The 23,028-nt window shown below is 43.9% G+C and overlaps 1 protein-coding gene across 1 annotated transcript in view; it reads right to left on the bottom strand.

Annotated features, from left to right (window-relative positions):
- fer1l6 (fer-1 like family member 6) overlaps positions 1-23,028 on the bottom strand; it is a 170,338-nt gene that overhangs the window by 52,220 nt on the left and 95,090 nt on the right. Inside the window, exons 25-29 of the mRNA XM_041189238.1 lie at positions 22,484-22,658; positions 20,585-20,739; positions 8,009-8,125; positions 6,163-6,214; positions 2,759-2,874 (exon numbers count right to left, since the gene is read on the bottom strand). Coding sequence (XP_041045172.1) covers positions 2,759-2,874; positions 6,163-6,214; positions 8,009-8,125; positions 20,585-20,739; positions 22,484-22,658 — 615 coding nt within the window. The remainder of the gene's footprint in view (positions 1-2,758; positions 2,875-6,162; positions 6,215-8,008; positions 8,126-20,584; positions 20,740-22,483; positions 22,659-23,028) is intronic.

The raw sequence follows: 23,028 nt of genomic DNA on the forward strand, positions 1-23,028 counted from the left end.
GGTCCCTTCATGCATGCAGAAGACTGCTGGCCACCACTTGGATGGCCAGTGTGCAGTGCACTCATTGGCTGTGCGAAACCCCACTCCACTTGACCGATTGGCAGCAGCTTCAGCCACTGCACTGCATGCTGTGCTCTCACCCCAGGCACAGGGTGCACTGTTGGCTTGAACCATGGGGGATAGTGGTCCACACCTCAATAAAGACACTGCAAAGGGCTGTGAGCGTCTCCACCAGTGACTGCACTATCACCACCTTTCACAAGGGGATTCTACAATTTGCCAGTCGGTCAATTATTCTGCTGCCCCCTAAAATGCACATTAATTTGCAGTCTGCGCCCAAGGGGTGAACAGTTCTGGAGCATATGGTGGCAATTTCATGCTTTTGCGTTGCTTAACTGGGCAGAAATGCTTCAGAGGCCCGACTCCAAACATCTCAATGGAGCTGCTGCTGAACGCTCTCAGCTGCGGAAGAATGCTCACTTTTGACAAGTTTTCCCAAGTGCGTGGCCACTTCCCTCACTCCCCCCCTCCCCCTGTTGCCCCAGCATGTGCTTGTGTACTTCCTTCAGTCTGTGCTGCCTTGATCCAACACCCACGCACCACACCCTCCTGCCCAACTTGCCTGGCACTGGAGCCCTTGCCCTGGCACAGCACCAAAAACCAGCTGGTAAAAAGCAACTTGACTGAGTCTCCCCCGAGTGCACGGCACCTCTTCCTTGATGTCATACAGGCGATGCTCACGTGCGCTGTGCAAGGTTGTGTGCACTCACCTCCGAGTTTCCCTTGAAGTTCAGGTTGCCAGCTGCATGTCACTTATGTACAGTTGTGAAACACATAGACGTGCAATCACGCCAATGTGCCCGGACGATCCACTGTGGGGGTGTGGGGGCTGTGGGGGGGCGGGGGGGGGGGTGTGGGGGGTGGGGGGATGATTCTGGATAACAGGATTTATAATAAGATGCTAAAGTATTGACATTAGGTTCCTGACATGCCGCAGCAGGAAACTGGGTCCGCCATTGACAGACAGAAAGGATGACCACAAAGTGGTTTCATGATGGCGTAAAACCAATTTTTGGCCTTCTTGTCATATTGTCCATTCATGTCTGCCATGACGGCCAATGTCAACACAGCTGGAAAACTCCGGCCAATGTGGCTGGGACGAGAACAGTGTCATGCATAGAATACAAATCCAATAAGGAATTAATCATTTTGGGTTTAGAGTCAAACTCGTATCTTAGACATTTTTCAAAAATTTCAAAAATGAAAATCATGATAGTTCACAGTGGGAATTTCACTTTGTAAATTTAACGGGCTTGACACGCTGATGCACAAAATGCCATGCGATGATCGGGCATGCATCCCGACATCACCTATTAAGGCCATTAAAAAAACCAGTTAAAGTTGTTAACGATGCTGCCCATCCAATCTTAAGGTTAGCGGGCAGGCGATGGGCCTAAGCGGCCTTCGCATTTTTCAGGAAACTTATCCACGGGTGGGATGAGGTCTCCTGAAGGTTTTAAAAAATAATGAATTAAATTTTGCTAAATTCACAAACGTGTCCCAGTTCATGTGACACTTTCACATGATTCGACATGTTTAAATAATTTTGTCCCTCTTTTATCAAAAAGTTTTACTATCAACTTAATCTCCCCCAGGCAGCTCCATGCCTCAAGGAGATTGCTGCGCTCTTCCGCCTGCCTGTGTGAAAGAGCGCAGGCCCTGACTCTCCCTCCTCCCTTCGCCCACACACAGGTAACGCTAAGTGCTACCAGCCACGCGTAACACTGGATGGGGCCTTAATTGACCCACCCATGTAAAATGGCGGCGCGCAGCCGATCACGGGCAGCGATTGGCTCCACGCCCACCCCTGCCCATTCCTGCCTACCCCGCCTGACATAGGTAAGATTCAGCCCAAGGGGTTTGTCTTCTCCCTCAGGAGATTGAATAGGTGAGATGTAGCCACACTGGGACCAAGTAGACATGGGCCAGCATTTTATGCCCCGTGGGCGGGCAGACTCCCAACCCGAGTGGACGTGAAATAGCATGAGATGATGTTGGGCGAGCGTCCAGGCGTCATCGCACACTCGAATGCTATTTCGCTCAATGGACATGCAAGGCAGTCGGAAGTGTGGCGCTGGCAGTTAAGCGGCAATTAAGCCCATTAACGATGCAATTAACAGCAATTTTGTGTGGCCCATCCACATTCACGGTTGACGGACAGGCCATTCTCCCAGGCGACATTCACACTTTTGCTCAAACCTTGATCCAGGGTGGGATGAAATCTCCTTGGGGAAATAAAACAAAAAGAGGTATCTGGGTGCTGGTTTTTTTTTTTGGGAGGTGTGCTTTCAGGTGCTTGATTGTGCTGCATGGACATATCTTGCAGCATTTTTCTTGTTTGCTTTGCTCTGTGGAGGTCTGCGGCTCCCTGGAGCAGCTGTCTGCCTTCACGGGGCTCACTAGAAACGCTCACTCACACCCTCAGTTAGGTCAGCACCCACCCTCTTCCCGCCCCCACCCCTGCAGCACTGAGCATTTCCCAGCGTGCATTTCATGCTAGCTGGCCGTTAATTGGCCAGCCAGCACGAAATCACGGTCGGGAGGGTGATTGCGGCCCTAGGCCCATTTCCCCTCTGCTTCTGGGCTCGCCAATTGCTCGCACCCGACGATCGAAAAATTCAGGCCATGGTTTTAAGGATAGGCTGAATTGGTGTATCTCCATAATGAACAACATGGGCCATACAGTTTTGGACTCTACCTCCAGAGTTGTTAACCCAGACTTTTGCATTTTTGCCTTTTCGACAATTCGAATTCTCTTTTTCTTCTCATCGTCTTCACCGTCTAAAGTGAGGGTTGTGCCACGTACATCCAGCACTAGAAACAAAGATAAGGGGATTTATATAAGCACCATTTACTTTTATAATCACATTGTGCACCACAGCAAGGCGAGAAATAAGAAACAATATTTAAGCTTGGACTTTCCAGCCACATCCATCGGTGGGATCTTCCGCTGGCTCATCAGATCTGCCATGATGGGGCTGGAAAATCCCAGCCTTACATTTTAGCTTTTCAAAGCACTAGATCCTAGCAATTATAAATATCTGTGATGACCAACATCAGCAATGAGTATCTGGGATTTTTAATTAAAATATTTCCCACTTTCTGCACAGTTTAAGTGAACTTAAACACACAACAAATATTCCCTTTGTGTGCTGCCCATAATAATCACTTTATAAAACAGGTCTAAATGTTTTTGCTCCAATTTACCCACAGAGAAAGTCTTCACCCATTTTGTACTTTGAAATCCTTTGTACAATCTAGCAAAATGTGAAGAGCTATCGGGAAAGAGCAGGCGAGTAGGGCTAATTGGGTAACTCCGACAGACATGATGGGCCTACGTCTGTGCTGTATGATTCTATGAATATCATTTTGAGTAGAATTTGAACTCATGTGACAGACAGACAAACACAATATATTTCCAATCATTTGCAAATTTTTCTAACTTCAGTCAATTTGGGAATGTTTTGGAATGCATCCCTCAGATTACAACAGTCACCATTATGGTGAAATACATCCTCTGGTACTTGGTGTTCACCGTAATACCTGATGCAGAGTCCTGGCAATTGAAGTGTTGCAAATCCATAAAATTACCTTTAATAAAATCAACAAGGGGCATTAGTGGTGTGTGTTACAGTTCACACAGGGAGTCTGAGTTGCTGTGGCAACATGTGCTTTTACTTGCATGTTGTAGTCTGGAGCAATGGATAGTGATGGTAGAGGTTCCAATGTCCTTTCCATCACATAGTTGACCATGAATCTCTCCCAGACTTACTGCCTGCCATTGGCAGGTGTTGGAAGGATTTGCAGGTTGAAATATCACCTACTTGTCCACTTTATGAATGCACCTTCTTTGGCCATCAAGTCCTGGAGTGGGACTCAAATTCAGTGCTTCTAGCTCAGAGGCCCTGCACAGAAAGACCTTTTCAGGGGCATCAGTAACTGGTAAGAAATGTAATAACAACTGGATATGTTTTTAGCTCATGCACTGACCCAGTTGCGAACGCTAGTGGAATAATTTCTTAGTGCATCATTTCTCTCTTCCATAGATGATACATATGTCTTCTTATGAATCGGCCTTCCATCACCACGTGGTTAGATAGAGCTCTACTCATTGCACTTATTTCACTCAGTAACCACTTTGGTCCTTCTTCAAAGTTCTTCATGTATACTGTTTCTCCCACAGTAAATTTCCTCCCTCAACTATACTTAAGGCAGTTTGCAGTTCTTCAGGTTGTTGAGTCTTTATGCATTCCTTTTCCAAAGCAGAAACACTCCCTGCTTCCTTTTGGAATCTCAAGGTTTATTTCCCTTAACCAGTTTTGCCCTCAGAGGCTTGGCCTCTGTCTCTCAATACCAACACTGTTAGCTTTACCAATTGGCTCCCATAATGAACAGTTACTTTATTAATGCCTTTGACTTGGATGTCTTCACCCGTGTATGTTTTTAATTGGGCAGTTGTTTCTTCCAAATTTAGTTGGTGTTCCCCATTACTCAGATATTTGAAGGCATGTTACCCAATTACTGTAGGAGAAGCTCCTGTGTCCACTTCCATTCAAACGGGCCTGCTATTCACTTTCACTGTTACATAGATTGGTTCTGTTCTTCCAACCTTCAAGTTATACAATGAATAAATACCTGAATCTGTTGCCTGAGGCTTTTCTACATGGTAGATCTCACTGTTTTTTTATTTTGTTTAAAAGTCTGCTTGACTCTTGCATTACACTCCCATCATGTGACCATTTTTATGACAATAAAAACATTCGTTTTTTTTAAAAAGCCAATCATTAAAAGGTTGTTTATATCCACCTCTATTGATTTCTCTTTGTTTTCACTGCTAAGTCATTTTCTCTATTTTCCTGCTAGCGGGTGCTGTTTCCCGCCTCTTAATAGAGTCTTGTATTTTTGCTCCCTTTTTGGCTGGGGCTTCCCGTTTGCTGTGGAGGGCGATGACATTTTGTGTATGGCTTTTGAATCTCTAAATGCACTTTCCATTGCCAGTGCAATCTCTAGCGCCTTCTTAAAATCCAAATTTGTTTCAGACAACAATCGCTTCAGAATCTTGTCCTCATTCATATTGCACATGATCTCTAAGCATATAGTTTAAGAATGTACTAAACTCTCAATGCTCCGTTAATTGCTTCAAGCTTGCTGCATAACTTGCAACTGTCTCCCCTGGAGCTCTAATTTTTGAATTAAACTTGAACCTTTGCATCAATACTGAGGGCTTTGGTTGGTAAGGGCCCTTCACCAGGTTCACTAATTCCTCAAAATTTCTCGAGTCTGGGACACTGGTTGCTGTCAAACTTCGAACCAAGCCATAAGTCTTATTCCCATATGTACTTTAAGAGGATTGCTTGCCTCTTCTCTTCCCCCGAAATCTCATTTGTTTGAAAAAAGAACGAGAGATGCTCAATATAGTGGGACCAATTGTCCATTGCTGGATCGAAAGGATCAATTCTTCCAAATTGCGGCATTCTGTGAGGGAGTTACTTTGATGATTTGAATGGAACTCCTACTTACAAATGCTGTGCGAGGTATAGTACTGATTTCGTTTCTCTTGCTGCTTATGTTTAATTTGTTTAATCCTCATCACCAGTTTGTTGGATCCTAGTCACCTGTTTGTTGGATCCTGTTCGCACGCTTGTTGTAAGGGGTGGCTGCTTTGGTACTAATGATAGAGTTGAGTAGCAGACACTTCATAGGTAGAAACTTGGTGTTTATTTACAAAGGTACTCAGCAGCAACTAAATGTGTGCTAACATTTCAAACTCTATCTCTACACTACTACTGCTACTAACTACTGACTACAGACTCCTAACCACAGAGGTAGCCTGCACTACTCTGCTATTGGATACTAAGATCATGTGATCTTCCATTATAACATTCTTCTTAAAGGTATATTACACATCAGATTACCACGCCTTCATATTTCATAGATTATATAATCAATTGTTATGTCCTTTCAGGTACAACTGGGCTGCATGAATCTTGCATCATGGGGCATAGGGCCTTCTAAGATCTTTAAATACTGTGAACAATGGATTATATTTAGGATAGGTGTCTAACAATTAGACATTTTGTTTTATTGTAAGTGTTCGCTTACCATTTCCATATCCTTCAGCCTGCAGATTGGCACTTATAGCTTTCAGTTTTGCCTTATCAGAAAGACAAAGTTAAAAGTGAGTAGGCAAGCAACTTGTAAATGTTACAATGACACTCAGTTAATTCTAAGAATTTAGGAGCAATAGCATTAGATGATTTCTCTTAACCTAATTCTCAGGTCTGGGAGTCCGTGTTCACACTTCCCATTTATTTCAATGCTTGCTGTTTGTGAGATCAGTACATGATGGATGAAAACAACTTTCAATTCTGCTCAATGATTTGTTAAAAGATGGGATGCTGAAAAAGTGGGAAAGTCACTCATCCAAGTCTTAATTGGCCTTGGGACATTTGTTTGTTTCTGTTTATAGTAATAAAGTGCTTGGGAGGATCTGTAACAATGGTAACAGAGTCATTGGGAGCGACTGATGAACATGAGTGTGACTTATTGGCTCCATGTTATTTAAAATCTGCGTTGTGTGTCTTTTAATGGATTGTAAATCAATGTGAGTGTACATGGAATGGAGGGACCAAAAGCTAGAATTGGTGTAAGTGTTTAGAACAAACCACTGCACTGTAGCCAGGCTGGAATGGTAAACCTCGGTACGTGACTTCTGTAGTGATTTGTGAACTCATTAATAAAGAGTCACATAAATAGAATTGCATTGTCAGATTTGACTGGGAGTACTCATGTTGGACTGTGTAACATGGGCTTATTAAAGACAAGCATCTGACTGGCCGTTGTTAGAGCTGATGTCGATGTTTAAGTTTAAGTAACTAAAGGAAATAGAACAAGAAAGCAGTCCAGCACCTGACATTGCACTCTATTGTGACACTTCTATCACTGCCTTAATGCTGAAGTCAGTTACACTTATCAGCATTGAGACTGTAGCTCAGCTAATCATCAGGTTTACACACTGAGGCATTAGGGGAACCTATCAAAATTATACTTACTTTCTGTTCAAATTGAAATAAATGGGTTGTTATACCATATTCAAACATTGCTGACAGGGCTACTTAATTAAAGAGTCACTTTGTAATTATGATAAAACCTGAAGGATGGCCAAAAGAAAACATGAAACTCACAAGCACGAAAAAATCCTGCCAGTAACATCGAACTCACAAGCACAGCCACAGCTTATTGGCTCAGACTTCGAACAAACTCGCTTATATAATTTTCTGCTTTCAGCATGCTGGCTGCCCAGTTTCTCACACCGGCACTGTATATTGGAAAGCCAGGCACTTGGTGTTGCTACTTCCCATGCATTTAAGTGAATAGATAAAAAATCAGAGGCAGTGAACAGTTAATTTTCTGATATGCACACCCAGCACATGAAGCTCTGTGTCAGGAATGCTGACTCTATTGTGCAAGCGCCCAAAAGCACTGGAGCTAATGAGCTGCAGCACTGCCAGGGAGACTGACCATTGACACAACAGGAATGGTACAAAGAAAAGCAAAATACTGTGGATCCTGGGTTTCTGAAATAGGAACAGAAAATGCTGGAAACACTCAGCAGGTCAGGCAGCATCTGTGGAGAGAGAAACAGAGTTAGAGTTTCAGGTTGACAATCTTTTATCAGAACTGGAAAGTGAGAGATATAATAGTTTTTAAGCAAGTACAGGGGCAGAGAAAAATGGGGAGCAGTAGTTTCCCTTTGTTTCCAAGATCCTATGCATTTTTTTATTTTCTGTTCCACATTTGTATTTAGTCTTCATTTTATATATTAGAAAAAAATCAGTGAACTACAATCATTCTTATTAGTCAGTGATACCATTTCAATAAATTAAATAATAATTTAATGATTTTAAACAAGCATTATTAAATGATTACTCATGAATACTTTCCATACATTTTGGGCTTTTTCCACAGAAGCATAGTACTTTGACCACCAGTCTACAACATTGTCACCATCAGGAAAGACAGAATGTTTCCTTCTTGAAGTAAACTTCTGTGACAATCTCCTCTTCTGAAATAAAGCAAAGCCAATGGGAGTTTCAATGAGTATAAAATAAAACTTTGAACACACATTTTCACTGGTTCTATGTAGGGATGGACCAAATACCCCATCCCCATTGCAAGGGAGCAAACCTTTGGTTTAATGGAAGCATTCCCACCTCTGAATAGAGGAATTTCTTCACTGAGTGGGTGGTGAATCTTTGGAATTCTCGAACCCAGAGGGCCAGAGAGGCTCAGTCATTGACTGTATTCAAGACACAGATCAATAGATTTCTAGATTTTAAGACATCAAGGGACGATGCAGAGAAATAGCATTGAGATAGAAGATCAGCCATGATCTGGTTGAATGGCCTACCTCTGTTCCCATTTCCTATGAATCAGGAGGTGCATTGTTGGAACCTCAATTCAGACAATCCAGAGAGTTAAGACCAGACTTCCAACACTTAATTTTGGATTGACATCCAGCAGGATATTTGTGTTTGTTGGATGTGGATTCAACTAATAGGTTGTGGGAGATTATAAAAACCTCCCACTGTTTAGAACTAACTACCCTGTCAGCTAGTATCATGGAGGGACAGTTCACGTCATGGTCTCTCAGGCTGATAACCTACAAATCCTTCCATTGCTTTGCACGGTTATCCAACTGAGCAGTACCAAGATACAAACACAACAACAGCCTTAGCAAGAATAAAATAAGCATTCGTAACATTGAGTTAAAACAATAGTGGCCAAGAATGGCCCCAAAGTTACCCATTATCTTGTACTCCTTCATAAAGAGGTGAATGGATAGTTAACTGCATTCAGTAACAAGTACTTCGACTTAGCTATCATGTAGGCACAGTATAACACCACCTAATGTAAAGTGTTGAGAAGTTATTACACTTATCATTTATGGAATCTCATTTCTAAGTGATGCAACATAATTTTCTGTATAATTAACTGCCAGTACAGTTGGTCTTCCTTTTTGACAATTTTACTTTCCTCCTCCCATCTATCCTCTTAGATGGGTATGGAAGATGCAATAGGACAGGTGGGGTTGGGGGGCAGCAGTTGGTCGTTTCTCCCAATGATCTGGCCAATATTCAGCCTCAGTCAACACCACTCAAACAGATTTGCTGGTCATTTCTCTCATTGTAGTTTGTGTGACCTTGTTGTGCGCATTTCCTACAATAAATGTAATGACTACACTAAAGTATTTCATTGACTGTAAAGTGCTATGGAATGTCCCAAGGTTGTGAAGGGTACTATGTATTTACCAATTATTTTAAATCTATGCCCTTCTCTGCTACAGATAATAGGTTCTTCCTATCCACTCTGTCTAGGCCCCTCATATTTTTATACTGCCGCACTTATAGGCTACTACATCAATGTCACTAACAGGAGAGTGCTCTCATGCAGATCCATAGAAAACATTAATGGGATAACTTCAAGGCAGCGTGAATACGACTCCAGAACTGTCAAATCAGGGAAATGACATTTAACGGCGTTGGTACAGGTTTCAATCAAACAGGCATAGGAAACTGCTGTTATGAGGAAAAATTCCACAAGTTTATTTCCACAAGCAGAGAAAGCTGGGGAAATTTAATAGAGCTCCTTAAAAGTATGAAGGATTTTAATGAGTTGGAAATGTCTGGGTGGCTGGAAATGTCTGATTCACCAACCTCTTGTTGGGGAATCAATTTAAAGTTGGCAATTAGAGCATGAGGGAACGGTTTAGAAGACATTTCTTTAACTTAAGAGGTGTTGGGGTATGAAGATGTTGAGGCAGCAACCATTGCCTGTGTTGAGTATCTGGACCATTTCGAAATTTGGCAAATGTTGAGTCCCCTATTTTTTTTTACTATGGAATGTCCCATTTGTTCCATGAAGACTAAAGGAAATGGCTATTTCCCCAGGACTTTTTTCAAGGCAGCAGACATCTGATCCAACAAGGTCTTCTTCTCCGAGAACTGAGCACGAGGTAAAACCAAGAACCTGTCCATATGAGACACCTTAGCACAAACCAGCAATTTAAGCACTAATATGGATCAACTGATCCACAAATTGAATTTCTTCAATCTTTTATGTAATCTGTAGTCCATGATCTATTCCTCCATGGAACAAAATCCATCAAGGTCTATTATAGACATTTAACAGGTCATCTTTCTTCTAAATTCCATCTAAGAACTTTAGTAGAACATCCAAATCTCTATCACTATCCAACTGTTATGTCAATAAGACATGAAAATAAATCCAAATGTATGTATAAAAACTTTATTCTTTTTATTATTTTTAAATGGACTTCTGCTAGACCACAAGATGGCTGCTACAGGTCACATGATTGGCCATCCATTCTGGAAATTTCCAACAGAGATTACAAGAAACAAAGAGTTACACTTTTACCTTTGTGGAATCTCACATCCTATTATAAGGCTACAGTATAATCATGAAACTAGCCTGCTAGCTGTACATTTGATCTGCCAGTGCGAATGAGAGAGTGGATGTATATCTCTTTACTTCTTTGTCTTCTTTTGTAAGACAACATGAAAAAAATGAAATATGAATCATTTTTTCCCCAGTGGGCGAAAACACTGTTATGTCAATAAGACATGGAAAAAAATAAAAATTGTGGGTATCAAAACTTGTTCTTTTTTGCTATTTTTAAATGTGCTCCTGCTGAACTGCTTGATGTCTGCTATGATCACATGACTCACAAGATTGGACATCAAGCATGGAAGCTTCCAACAGAGATTACAAGAACAAAAGAGCTCCACTCTCATCCTTGTGGAATCTCACACCCAGGGCAAGACCACAGTATAACCATGAAACTAGATAACCAACAGACAAACCGACTGCACCCAGCCAGGACAATATCAAAGGCAGAGACATCAAAACTTGAGGACGTGTTAATAGCCACCATTTCACTCCTAAGGGAAACAATGGACTTTGGCCAGAAGCATAGAAACTGCTTGTAAGACTGCAATTAACTCATTAATGGGCCACACCCATTGCTTTTAGCCTTTAGGAATTTTTTTCATTCTGCATTCATGGGAGGTGTGCATCAGCATTTATTGCACATCCCTAATTGACCTTGTTCAGAAGGCATTTAAGAGTCAACCACATTGCTATGGGTCTGGAGCCACATGTAGGCCAGACAAGGTGAGGACAGCAGATTGCCTTCCCTAAAGGACATGAGTGAACCAGATGGGTTTTTACAACAATGGTTTCATGGTCATCATCAGACTTTTAATTCCAGATGTTTATTGAATTCAAATGCCACCATCTGCCTGGGATTTGAACCCGGGTCCGCAGAGCATTACCCTGGGCCTCTGGATTACCACTCCAGTGACAATACCATTACACCATCACCTCCCCTATAATTACATTTCTTTATAATTACATATAATTACATCTCTTGCCTCACCACTCAGGCTGCTGATATAACACCATCCAGGAAGAACTCCAGCGGCTCCTAGCTGACCAAGTAGCAGGCCACCATCTCTCACCTCCTTGAAGCCTGTATGATTTTTAAAAGTCCCTAATCATTGCCTGCGAAGTGGTCTAAGCACAAAATCCCCATCGTGCTTAAGCATCATTCGTTTCGAGGATTTTCATGTTACTGTCTCCAATCAGAACTCATCTGGATTGCACTCTGCCATGAAGCAAACACCGTCTGGACTTTGACTTCTTGGACTTTGGAAATCATGTGAACTAATATTCATTTCTGTTGTTCTTTTACTGTTCGTTCCCATAGTTGTAAGTCTTCTTTTTTTATCCCCCCTCCCCCTTACTGTAATAAAAACAGAAAATGCTGGTAAAACTCAGCAGGTCTGGCAACATCTGTGGAGACAGAAACAGAGTTAATGTTTCGAGTCCGCATGACCCTTCTTTAGAGCTAAAGAGAAGTAGGAATGTGATGTGATGGATTTTATATTGTTTAAGAGTGGGTAGAGCAGGTGGAGCAAGATAGAAGATCAGGGAGAGGTAATAGCTAAGGAGAGATTGACAAAGATGTCATGGACACAAGACAAAGGATAATGGAAGTGATAAAGAGTAAAGAAGGTATTGATAGTGGCATTGAGGTAAGATAGTAGAAGGTGCTAATAGTGGAACAAGGCTCCGTGAAAGCACAGTATAGAAACAAATAACAGATGACCCTATGGAGGTAAGGGGGTTGTGGAAAAAGAATTTCCAAAAAATGAACAAATAAGTAAAAGAGTAATAAATAAATAAATATAAATAGGATTAAAAAAGGGGTCAAGGTGGAGGAGAGAGTTCATGGTCTGAAGTTGTTGAACTCAATGTTAAGTCCAGAAGGCTGTAAAATGCCTAGTCGGAAGATGAGGTGCTGTTCCTCCAGTTTGTGTTGGACTTCACTGGAACATTGCAGCAGGCCAAGGACGGACATGTGGGTATGAGAGCAGGGTGGTGTATTGAATGGCAAGTGACAGGAAGGTTTGGGTCATGCTTGTGGACCGAGTGAAGGTGTTCCACAAAGCAGTCACCCAGTTTGATTTTAGTCTCCCCAGTATAGAGGAGACCGCATTGGGAGCAGCGATTACAGTAGACCAAATTGATGGAGGTGCAAGTGAAGCACTGCTTCACCTGAAAGGAGTGTCTGGGGCCTTGGACAGTGAGGAGGGTGGAGGTATAGGGGCAGGTATTGCATCTTCTGTGATTGCATGGGAAGGTGCCATGGGGAGGGGATGAGGAGTTGGGGGGGTGATGGGGGAGTGGACCAGGGTGTCATGGAGGGAATGGTCCCTACGGAATGTGTTTGGTGGTGGCATCATGCTGGAGTTAGCAGAAATGGCAGAGGATGATCCTTTGAATGTGGAGGCTGGTAGGGTGAAAAGTGAGGACAAGGGGAACCTTATCATGGTTCTGGGAGGGAGAGGAAGGTGTGAGGGCAGAGGTGGGAGAGATGGGTCAGATGCAGCTGAGGACCCTGTCAACCACAGTTGGGGAGAAACCTCAGTTAAGGAAAGGGGAAGACATGTCAGAAGCTCCATTTTGGAAGTTGGCATCATCGGAACAGATGTGACAGAGGCAGAGGAACTGGGAGAATAGGATGGAGTCCCTCCAGGAAGCAGCATGTGAGGAGCTGTAGTCAAGGTAGTGGGTTTGTAATGGATATTGGTGGACAGTCTATCTCCAGAAATGGAGACAGAGAGGTATATGTACTTGTGAACACATACCCCATCACCCCTGGTTTGAATGTGAATAAAGTAACCTTCTGAGTTAATCATAACACAAGGCTGCTACAATTTATTCTTAAGTTGGATCACACGAGCTGAGGATTTGGGGAAACACGCCACAGTCTACTTTAAAAATAATTCAAAAACACCTCTGCTTACGGACAGACAAGGAGAGGATAAAGAAGTTAAGTTTCTCTCTCTCATGTCCATAACACAACCAGCTCATAAATACTTTACTTCTTATTCTATTTCTGGTAGGAAGTAGCAAGGTGAACACCACACCTTGTTTCCTCTTTGTTAGGGACAAAACCCATGTCCACAAAATCACATGAATTTTCCATTGGTCGTATGGTTCAGAACTCAAGAACATCAGAGTGTAACCATACACTAATAATTTACACTTGCTTACTGCCATTTTTCACAATGGCTATTAGGATTGTAGTTTTCTGATTTTTTTTCTTAGCTTCCAAACTTCACCTTTAGGGAACAATTCTCTGCTACCATGTTCTATTCCAGAAAGCCAAGTGGTGAAGGATAGAACTGGAGCCTTTTATATTTATTTACAGAGTCACACATTACAGGCATACACCTCTAGCCCAGCAACCCCAGTTTTAGTTGGTGGCCAGCGGGACCCAAGAGAATCTTCTGGTAATGCTCACCATCTGTATTTAATTAACACCAAAGCCCTTTTGGCAAATGAAGTGTTTTTTTGTAATGCAGCTATTATAGAGCAAGAACCATTATAAACTGAACATAAGATGAAAGTCAATGGAGCTGTACTTCCTCCCCCAGCATTGTCCAGGAGGAAATAGTGTGGAGTCCACCAGAAATGCATTCCACGTGACCAGAGCTCAGGACTGAAACATAGGCCTGAATTTTCCGGTTGGCGGGGGTGTGGAGCAGGAGTGGGCGTGGGCCCGATTGCCGCCCACGATTGGGTCCGCGCTGCCATTTTACACGGGTGGGCCAATTAAGGCCCGCTCAGCGTATTTCTTGACTCCCAAGGATACTGGGAGTGGGCGGGCAGTGGCGGGCATTCACAGACTGCCGGGTCCGATGGCAACCCAGCAACCTGTTTAAATGAAGGCCTGGCAGCCAGGCTGCTCACAGTGGCAAGTGCAAGGCCACAGCAGAAGGCTTCTGGTGAGCAGGCCAATCCAGAGGGCAGGCCAGCGGGACAGGCCAGGACGGAGAGTAGGGCCAGTGTGCCCCTCGTTTTTCCGATGACTGCCTTACTGCCCTCCTCGAGGAGGCGGCAGGATGGCGGGAGGTGCTGCTTCCTCAGGACAGGAGGAGGAGGCCTCCCCACATGACAAAATGTGCCTGGGAGGAGGTGGCATAGGTGGTGAGCTCCCACGACATGGTGCAGCGCACCTGGATCCAGTGTCACATGTGCTTCAACAACTTATTGCACTCTGGAAGGGTGAGTACCACGTTGGCATTGGGCATTTATCCCAGCAGGTTGGCTTACCCCCTACTGCCCCACGCCTCCCCCAAGTCCGAGTGTCGTGACTGCATTGAGTCATTGATGGCATTTGTCCTTTGCTGGGTGAGCCAGTAGGTATTGCCCGTGCTGAAGTCAGCCTGAGAGGGTGATGAAGTGACATGTTTTGCCCCCACAGCATGTGTTACACTGAGTCCCACATGACTGGCTTGGGGGCAACCTGCAAGAGCTGCACCCAGGCGCTGTGTTTGAACTCCAGGACATGTCCGAGTCTGGGTGATGACATGCTGGGAGAGGAGCTTCAAGGTGGCATGGCAACGAACCATCTGCTGCACTCTGCGCTCCACATGCTTGTGCCTCCTTGCTATGGAAGGATATACCGTGTGGTGCCTAATGTGATGTAGGCAGCATGTATCCAAGGTGGGGGAGTGCTGGGGTGGGGAGCAGGCCCAGCATATTTGTGTGAGTGTTTGGCAGCAGTGGGGTGAGGAGGCACTGGAGCCCTGATATGTCCCACTCTGATTGGGGTGGGCCGTGTGCGAACAGAGTCCATGTGCACTTTGCTTTAATCAACGCTCTTCTCTCATTTTCAGGAGAAGAATGCTCACAACGCAGCAGAGCATGCGAGGACTGGTGGAACCAGGTGCAGTTCACCATTCTTAGCCGCTTCGAGCAGGAGGCCCTGGATCTGGAGAAGCGCCATACGCCCAGGTCCACTGGTGTCGGTGAGGCTGGGGTGCCATGGCCAGGTATTTATGTCCAGCAGTGAGGTCAGCATTGTTCTCCCAACAGCCACTGCAGTGCTGAACGTTCATTGATTTAATTTTTCAACATGGCTTGACCATTGATTATGGAAGGATGAGCGCATAATGATCCGGGGGACAGGGATACACTTTGTCATTGTCTCTGCTAAGTGATCCACTGTCCTTGTTCTTTCTTTCAGCATCAGCGGAGCAGGGCTGGGAGGAGGAGCAGCAGAGGCCCCCTCTCATACCTAAGGGGCCTGAAGTCTCACCAGCGTCACACCATTTCTGTGAGGCAGGCACCAGTGCAGATGCTAGCACCTCGGTGGGAATTCGAACATCAGCTTGTGTCCCGGGGCACAGCAGTGAGGGCACTGCGCACTCACTGGAAGAGCTGATAGAGACAGAGAGTGCCCATGGCGCCAGCAGTTGGAGGACTGCAGGGGACCTGGCACATCCTCAGTTGGTGCCTGATGATGTGCCTCTGGAGTCATCTGCGACATAGCAGGTGCATGAAATGCAGCCGGGTGTGCGGGTGCAACTGGGGGAGATACATGAGGCTATGCTTGGCTTGGTCTCTGTGGTGGAGGAGTCTACGCTTTTCCTCAGCCCCCATAAATCCTTCTTCCAATTACTCTAAATCTATGGCCCCTCGTTATTGATCCCTTTGCTAAGGGTAAGAAGTTCTAAATATCGGCTCTATCCAGGGGCCTCATCACTTTATACACCTCAATTAAATCTCCCCTCAGCCTCCTATGTTTCAACCCCAGCCTCTCCAATCTTTTCTCAGAGCTAAAATTCTCCATTCCTGGCAACACCCTCATAAATCTCCCCTGTACCCTCTCTAGTACAATCACATCTTCCTTGTAATGTGTTGACCAGAAATGTACACAAGTATTCTAGTTGTGGTCTAACTAGTGTTTTATACTGTTTGAGGATAACCTCTTTGCTTGTATTCTATGCCTTAGCTAGTAAAGAAAAGGGCCCTATATGCCTTCTTAACCATCTTATCTACCTATCCAGCTGCCTTCAGTGATCTGTGGGCATGCTACCTACCATTTATTCTGTTTTTCCTTGCCCTGTTGTCCTCCCCTAATTCATCATCTCCTACTTCTCTGGACTGAATTCCTATTTGTCACTTTTCTGCCCACCTGACCAGCCGAACTCTCAAGCTTTTTTCTAACTATCAGCCAAACAGTTCTGTAGTATCCGCAAGCTACTCAATCATGGCCCCTACACTACCTTGTTCTTGGGCTGAATCAAAATAAAGGAACTGCCACAGTAGTTCAGCTTTTGACAATATTATGCATCAACCATTGAAAGGCCAATAAAAAGAAACAATTGTTTTCTATGCCTCCTGCTTCTAGTCTCAGGAATAATGACTAATGGGTCCTGAGTGCCTTTCCAGAGATAAGGTTCACCTCATGGACACCAGAGTGTGACAGTCAGAGTATTCCTGTACAAACAGCGCAAGGTCAATAGAAGTACATTAACGCTGCTGCATGTCATGTTACTATACAGTATTCAATCATTTAATAGAGGATTCAATCTGACTTATAGAAGTGCACAGAAAAGATCTTACTGACCAATTGTTTTGGGAAAGCTGCTGGCATTGGTTCAACTGGTGTTTCAAAGCTGATGCTTATGTGGACTTCATTTTCCTGTGTTTGCAGTATACCCCCAGAGGCATCTATATATAAATTTAAAAAATAATAATTAATGCAAAGTTGAACTTATATTTATGCTGAAACATTGCTGTAAGTATCAACACATCTCAGGTTCATCGTTGAGTTTGTTTTTCCAATGGTTCAGCTCTTAATTTCTCCTTACTTTAGCTTTCCCTAGTCTGAATCCAACAAGTTTGCACATTAGTTCTAGGGCAAGAATTTTCCCATTGGCGAGTGGGGGCGGGGCCTGCCTGCCGACGTGTAAAATGACGCGGAATGACGTCGGGGGGAAATCCCCACGTCACCCCACGTCATTTTCATTTTCAGGCTGGCGGGGGCGCAGCCGAGTCAGTTGTGCGCCCGCCAACCTGTCAACAGCCTATTGAGGCCATTCAAAAAGCAATTAAACCTATTAGTGGACCTGCCCGTCCAAACTTAAGGTTGGCAGGCAGGTCGGGAGCGCTGGCTGCCACCTGCAAAAGCATGAAACCTCATCCACAGGCAGGATGAGGTTTCATGACTGAATTTAAAAATTAAGATTCACTTTTACTTAAAGTTATATCCATGTCCCAACTCATGTGACATTGTTACATTAGGGGACATGGATGGTAAATGAAATTTTCGAAAGAGAACTTTTTCACTTTGGAAACCGATCTCTCTGGGGAAGCACTTAGCGCATGTGCAAAGGAGCGCACTTCCACATTTGCCATTCACCACCCCCCCCCCCCCCCACACCTGCACAGGGAGCACACAGCACTTCCGTGCGGATGTCATGCTGGGCAGGCCTTAATTGGCCCACCCATGAAAAATGGCGGCGCACCCTCAAATGGGGGCACCAATAGGAGGGTTACCCGCCCATGCCCAGTCCCGCACTTCCCACCCGACAGGGGGAAAATGTTGCCCCTAGAGTCTCTCAGGTGCCCATACTGAGATATGCAAGCATAAGAAAAGGGCTTTAACTGCTTTTCATCTCGTCCACATCCTTGTCCCTGTTCTGTTTCTGACTCAAGGCACAAGGTCACAGTGTGTCTTGGCTCATTTGGTAGTGCTCTTGTTTCTAATTCAGAAGCTCCTGGGGTCAAGAAGCACTCCAGGACCTGAACACACAACCTAGCTTGACATTACAGTGCAATCCTGAGGGAATGCTGCATTGTAAGAGATGCTACTTTTTGAATGAGACATTAATCTGCCTCTTCAGGTCAATATTCATGCCTTAAATGAACACCACCGAAGCAGAGCAAATATCCTTCATCTCAATGCTCTTTGTGGAACCTTACTTTGTGCAAATTGACTGCTGCTTAGTGTTATGTCCTGTCCTATCCAATTTGTAGCTACTTTGAACAGGAGGTCTATCGTCATGGTATGTCACACTCGTCTGTCGTGCAGCATCTTCCCACATCCACTGCAGCTCTTCTGCAACTGCTCTGTGACATCTGTCATTCAACTGCAGCTAGGTTGACCCCTCTTTCTGCTGCCCTCCACTCTGTCCTCTGGAAGGGTCTCTGTAACTTTTCAACTCTGATCATATGACTGAAACACTGACATTTTCTTTTCTGGATGTCACTGTTTAGAGTTCTTTTTGCTCTTGCAATTTCAAGCACCTCTTCATTTGTCTTATGATCTGCATATGAAATTTTAAGCATATGTCTTAGCATCCTCATTTCATCTCTTCCACAGATCGTTATTTATTGTTCATAAGTTTGTTTTTTTAGTATTATGAATGCGAGGTTTTAGAAGATGATTATGTTTTGGACTGTCTCTTTAATTCAAGGTAAAATGGAGGAATGAAGAGGGTCATGTGATTTTTTTCAAATTCTGCCTGACAACAAGCCTAGGTGGTTGATTACCCCAAGGCCAGGGGGGCCCAGGTTGAGACTTATTGAGAGCACGGTGCAAAATGTCCACACTTTAAAACAAAGGCAGTGACAGCTGGGCTAACTATGGACAAACTTTCGGTCTCCAAATTTTTTGAACAGAGAAAGACTCACAAAGAGACAAAAGGCTGGAGTTGGTGTGGTCAGCAAAGAAGAGAAGGCTGTGAGTCCTTGGTGAGCTACCAGGCAGAACATGGGAGGGAGCACAGCCTCTGGTCGAAGAGATGCATCCCATATCAATCTAAAAACTCTGGAAGATTTGTCCAGGTGAGGCTGGGAGGCGAAATCGCCAGAATGGATCTTACTGCTGTAACCATTTTTGTAAATTCTCCAAAAACTGAGGGAAGCTCCTCTTGATGGTCACTCGATGGTACACCTTGGTAAAATGGGGACACTTGAATCCATTGGAAGCTGGGAGCATTGCCGACTGTTCCCTATAAAGACTATAATCCTGTGGAGAGCGTGTTGTGATGTATGTATGCAGTGTGATGTTACTAGTCTTTTTAAAGAATTAATAAGGGTTATCTTTTATATAGTTTACATATTAGTTACCTACTAAGCAATTAGTTACCTATTACCTGCTTAGCTGTTGTTGCTTTTAGTTTGTTTGTCACAGTAAAAGTCTTAAAATTTGAAATCTTGTCATGTTAGTCTAAGTTGATCACTGGGAATTCAAGTAACTGGTCTTTACGAGGATCATACATTAGGCCCTAAGCTCTGGAATTCCCTCCATACACTTCTCTCCCTCTCTACTGCATTTTCCTCCTTTGAGACATTCCTTAGAACTTACTTCTTTGATCAAGTTTTTGGTCGTCTGACCTAATATCTCATTATGTGGCTCTGTGTCATACTTCATTTTATAATGCTCCTGTGAAATGCCTTGGGGCATTTTATTATATGAAAGGTGCTATATGAATATAACTTGTTGTTGTTGCATTTGTCTACAAAAACAACCATGACTACATTTCAAAAGTAATTCAGTGCTGTAAAGTGAGTTGACGTGCCCTAAGAATGTGAAAGATGTTATATAAATGTAATCCTTCCTTTTTCTTCTTAGTGTTCTGTCCAGTTAATCTTCAACATTAAACTATGGGCTGGAATTTACCCGCCTCCTCCCCAAACAACCCCTTGCACTCCGCCCCCCCCACCCCCCCACCCATCGCTTGCATGTTTGAAGGTGGGGTGCCTGTAGAATTCAGCATATGGCCTAACTGCCTTTTTGCCCACCCCCGACCTGTCTCCAATTTTACAGGAGGGTTCCATTGGATGGCCAGCCTGCCTCGAGCCTATTGAAGTCCTTAAGTAGCCAAATAGTGTGCCTCATCCCACCCCCCGCTGCTCTTTTACCCACGGCAGGGGATACTGCTGCCAGGTGGATAGCCCAGCAGCTTTTACTGGGCGAGCTGGTGTCGGGTAAGAGGGTGGAGGCACCTCCTTTGGGAGTCTTTGGGGCCATTGGAGGCAACACCACCACCCTCCCCACCCCCAGGTCATACTCTCCCTTTAATCCCCCCACCCCACCCCACCACTGACTTCTCCAACCCAGCCTCCCCATCCCCCTCACCCGCCTCATTGGGGTCTGCCAGCCAGGCCCAGCTGATACCTGAAGTCCAACTTCCATAACTTCCTCTTCTTCGAACACTGGCTGTAGCCCCAGCACCGAACCTGGCACTGCTGGGACTACAAAGCTGCCAGCCAATTGGCTTTGCTGGCAGATCTCTAAGGTGGGACAGGGGCGGAAGTCTCGCCTTGAGCCAATTAACACTCCGCCATGCGCAAAATGGTTTGGGCAGCCGATTTTTGGCAGATGGCCTCCGGACTGACTGTTTAGCCGGGGCAGGAGGAAGGTGTGGGGATGCGGAATATGGCACCCTGTAAAATACAGCCCGATAGGTAGGTTACTATTTTTATGAACCTGCCTCGGGTTGTAATGAATTTTGACCAGCAAATAAAGCACAAATTAAGGACCAAGAAATGAAGAAACAGACCCTATTAAAAAATCTTCACCTGAAAGAGGGAATGAAGATGGAAGAAGTCAAAATAAAATTCAAGGGATTGAAAAATGAGATGAACAAATTGAAATTAAAAATTAGGAAAAAAACAGTAACAGGTAAAGAAAAGAATGGGAATCAAAGTAAGGAAAAGCTGACTGACCAAGGAAAGAGAAAAGAAAACAGACAAGAGAATGTTAAGGCAAATAGAAATGAAAAGGTGCAAGTAAAAAGATGACCCAAGATTGTGTTTTGTGTTATACTTAGCTTTGAGTAAGTGACCTTTATATAACTCTCCCTCTTATAACCTTCATACTTGCAGTGTGGTGCCATTGCTATCTGAATATATTAATGAGTGCACATTATTCAGAAATAATTACCTGCTTACCAGTTAACCTTGCAAATATTCTACAAAATAATGCACTCAATATACTGCTTTGAGGTTCATTTTAATATATATACTCAACTCTAAATAAAATGTAAAATTTTGAGACATAAACTGGAGTTATGATGACGAGGGAGGAAGGACAAAATGAAAGAAAGAAAGAATAGGTTTGCATTATATATCTTTCACAACCTCAGAATGTCCCAATACACCTGATCACCAATTAACTACTTTTGAAGGATCATCACGACACTAGCTGTATTGTAGGGAATGGGGTGATTAATTTGTGCAAAGTAAGGTTTCACAAATTGTAATGAAATAATTGACCCAATCATCCATTCGTAGGCTTTGGTTGAGGGATGGTTGGTTGGCCAGAAGTGTTGGGAGAACTCCCCTGCTCCTGTTTGAATGGTGCTGTGGGATCTTTTACAGTCACCTGAGAGGGCAAACAGTGCCATGTTTTATCATCCTAAAGACAGCACCTCTGACCTTGCTCAATCAGTACTGCACCAATGTGCCAGCCTCAAGTCTCTGGAGTTACTTGAACCCACAAACCTCTAACTTAGAGAGAAGAATGCTAACAAAGAGCCAAGGCTGACGCTTAAAGGTGGTTGGAGCAAAAAAGTTTCTTCAAAATTCTATTAGTAACATAGGAATGTAGGAATAGGAGTCGGCCATTTAGTTCCTTGAGCCTGTTCCACCATTAAATGATCATGACTGATCTATGACCTTAATCCTTATACCTGCCCTTGCCCCATATCCCTTAATACCTTTGGCTAACAAAAATCTATCTTTGATCTTTAAAATTAACAAGTCTTGTAGCTTTAGCTGCCATTTGCGGAAGACAGTTCCAAACATCTACCACCTTTGACGTGGAGAAGTGTTTCCTAATTTCACTCACAAAAGGTCTGGCTCTAATTTTTAGATCATGCCCCATCCCAGGTCCTAGGCTCCCAGCTAGTGGAAATAATTTTTTGGTTCTCCTCAATACCTGATACCATAATGCTCACTCATCGCAGAACCTGGATAACTGTCCCCAGTTCAGTTTTCAGCTGGTTTGAGAGGAATTTGTGTCAAAGGTTCTCACCAGTCGTGTCCCTTGTCCTTCTAACTGCTGATCGACAACGTTCAGGAGGTTTGTGCATGTACTGCTTCAGCGAGTTGATGGTGTGTGTTCCAACAAGAGTGCTGCGACCGAATGCTCTCCAGTCGACAACAGAGATACAAAGTGATGGGTGTAGGTGTTCATGCTCAGGTAATTCCTATCAAAACAAACAGTGAAGTCTTTCTTTTACTGCTGCGAAAAGAGGCATGTTGTCAAGGCTTTTCGAGTTGCTCTCATTAGGACAGGTGCAAGAGTATCAGATTTCAAAGGAACAACAATTTATACCTCATGAGACGTTCTCTATGGCAGTGCCTCGACCAGAGTCGGCTTGCCTTTTTAAATTTAAATGAAAGCTTGGGGGATAACTAACTGTTTTCTGATGAACCCTCCATGGCAACATCTTAACCAATCAGAGCCCACTTACCAACCAGTCAGCACCCTTTTCTCATGCAACGTAGATTGTTGTTCGCTTTGAAATTTGATATTCTTGTGTTTGTCCTGATGAGTGCAAGATGAAAAACTTCGAC

This window comes from Carcharodon carcharias, chromosome 6 (genome assembly GCF_017639515.1).
Source record: "Carcharodon carcharias isolate sCarCar2 chromosome 6, sCarCar2.pri, whole genome shotgun sequence".
Classification (NCBI taxonomy): domain Eukaryota; kingdom Metazoa; phylum Chordata; class Chondrichthyes; order Lamniformes; family Lamnidae; genus Carcharodon; species Carcharodon carcharias.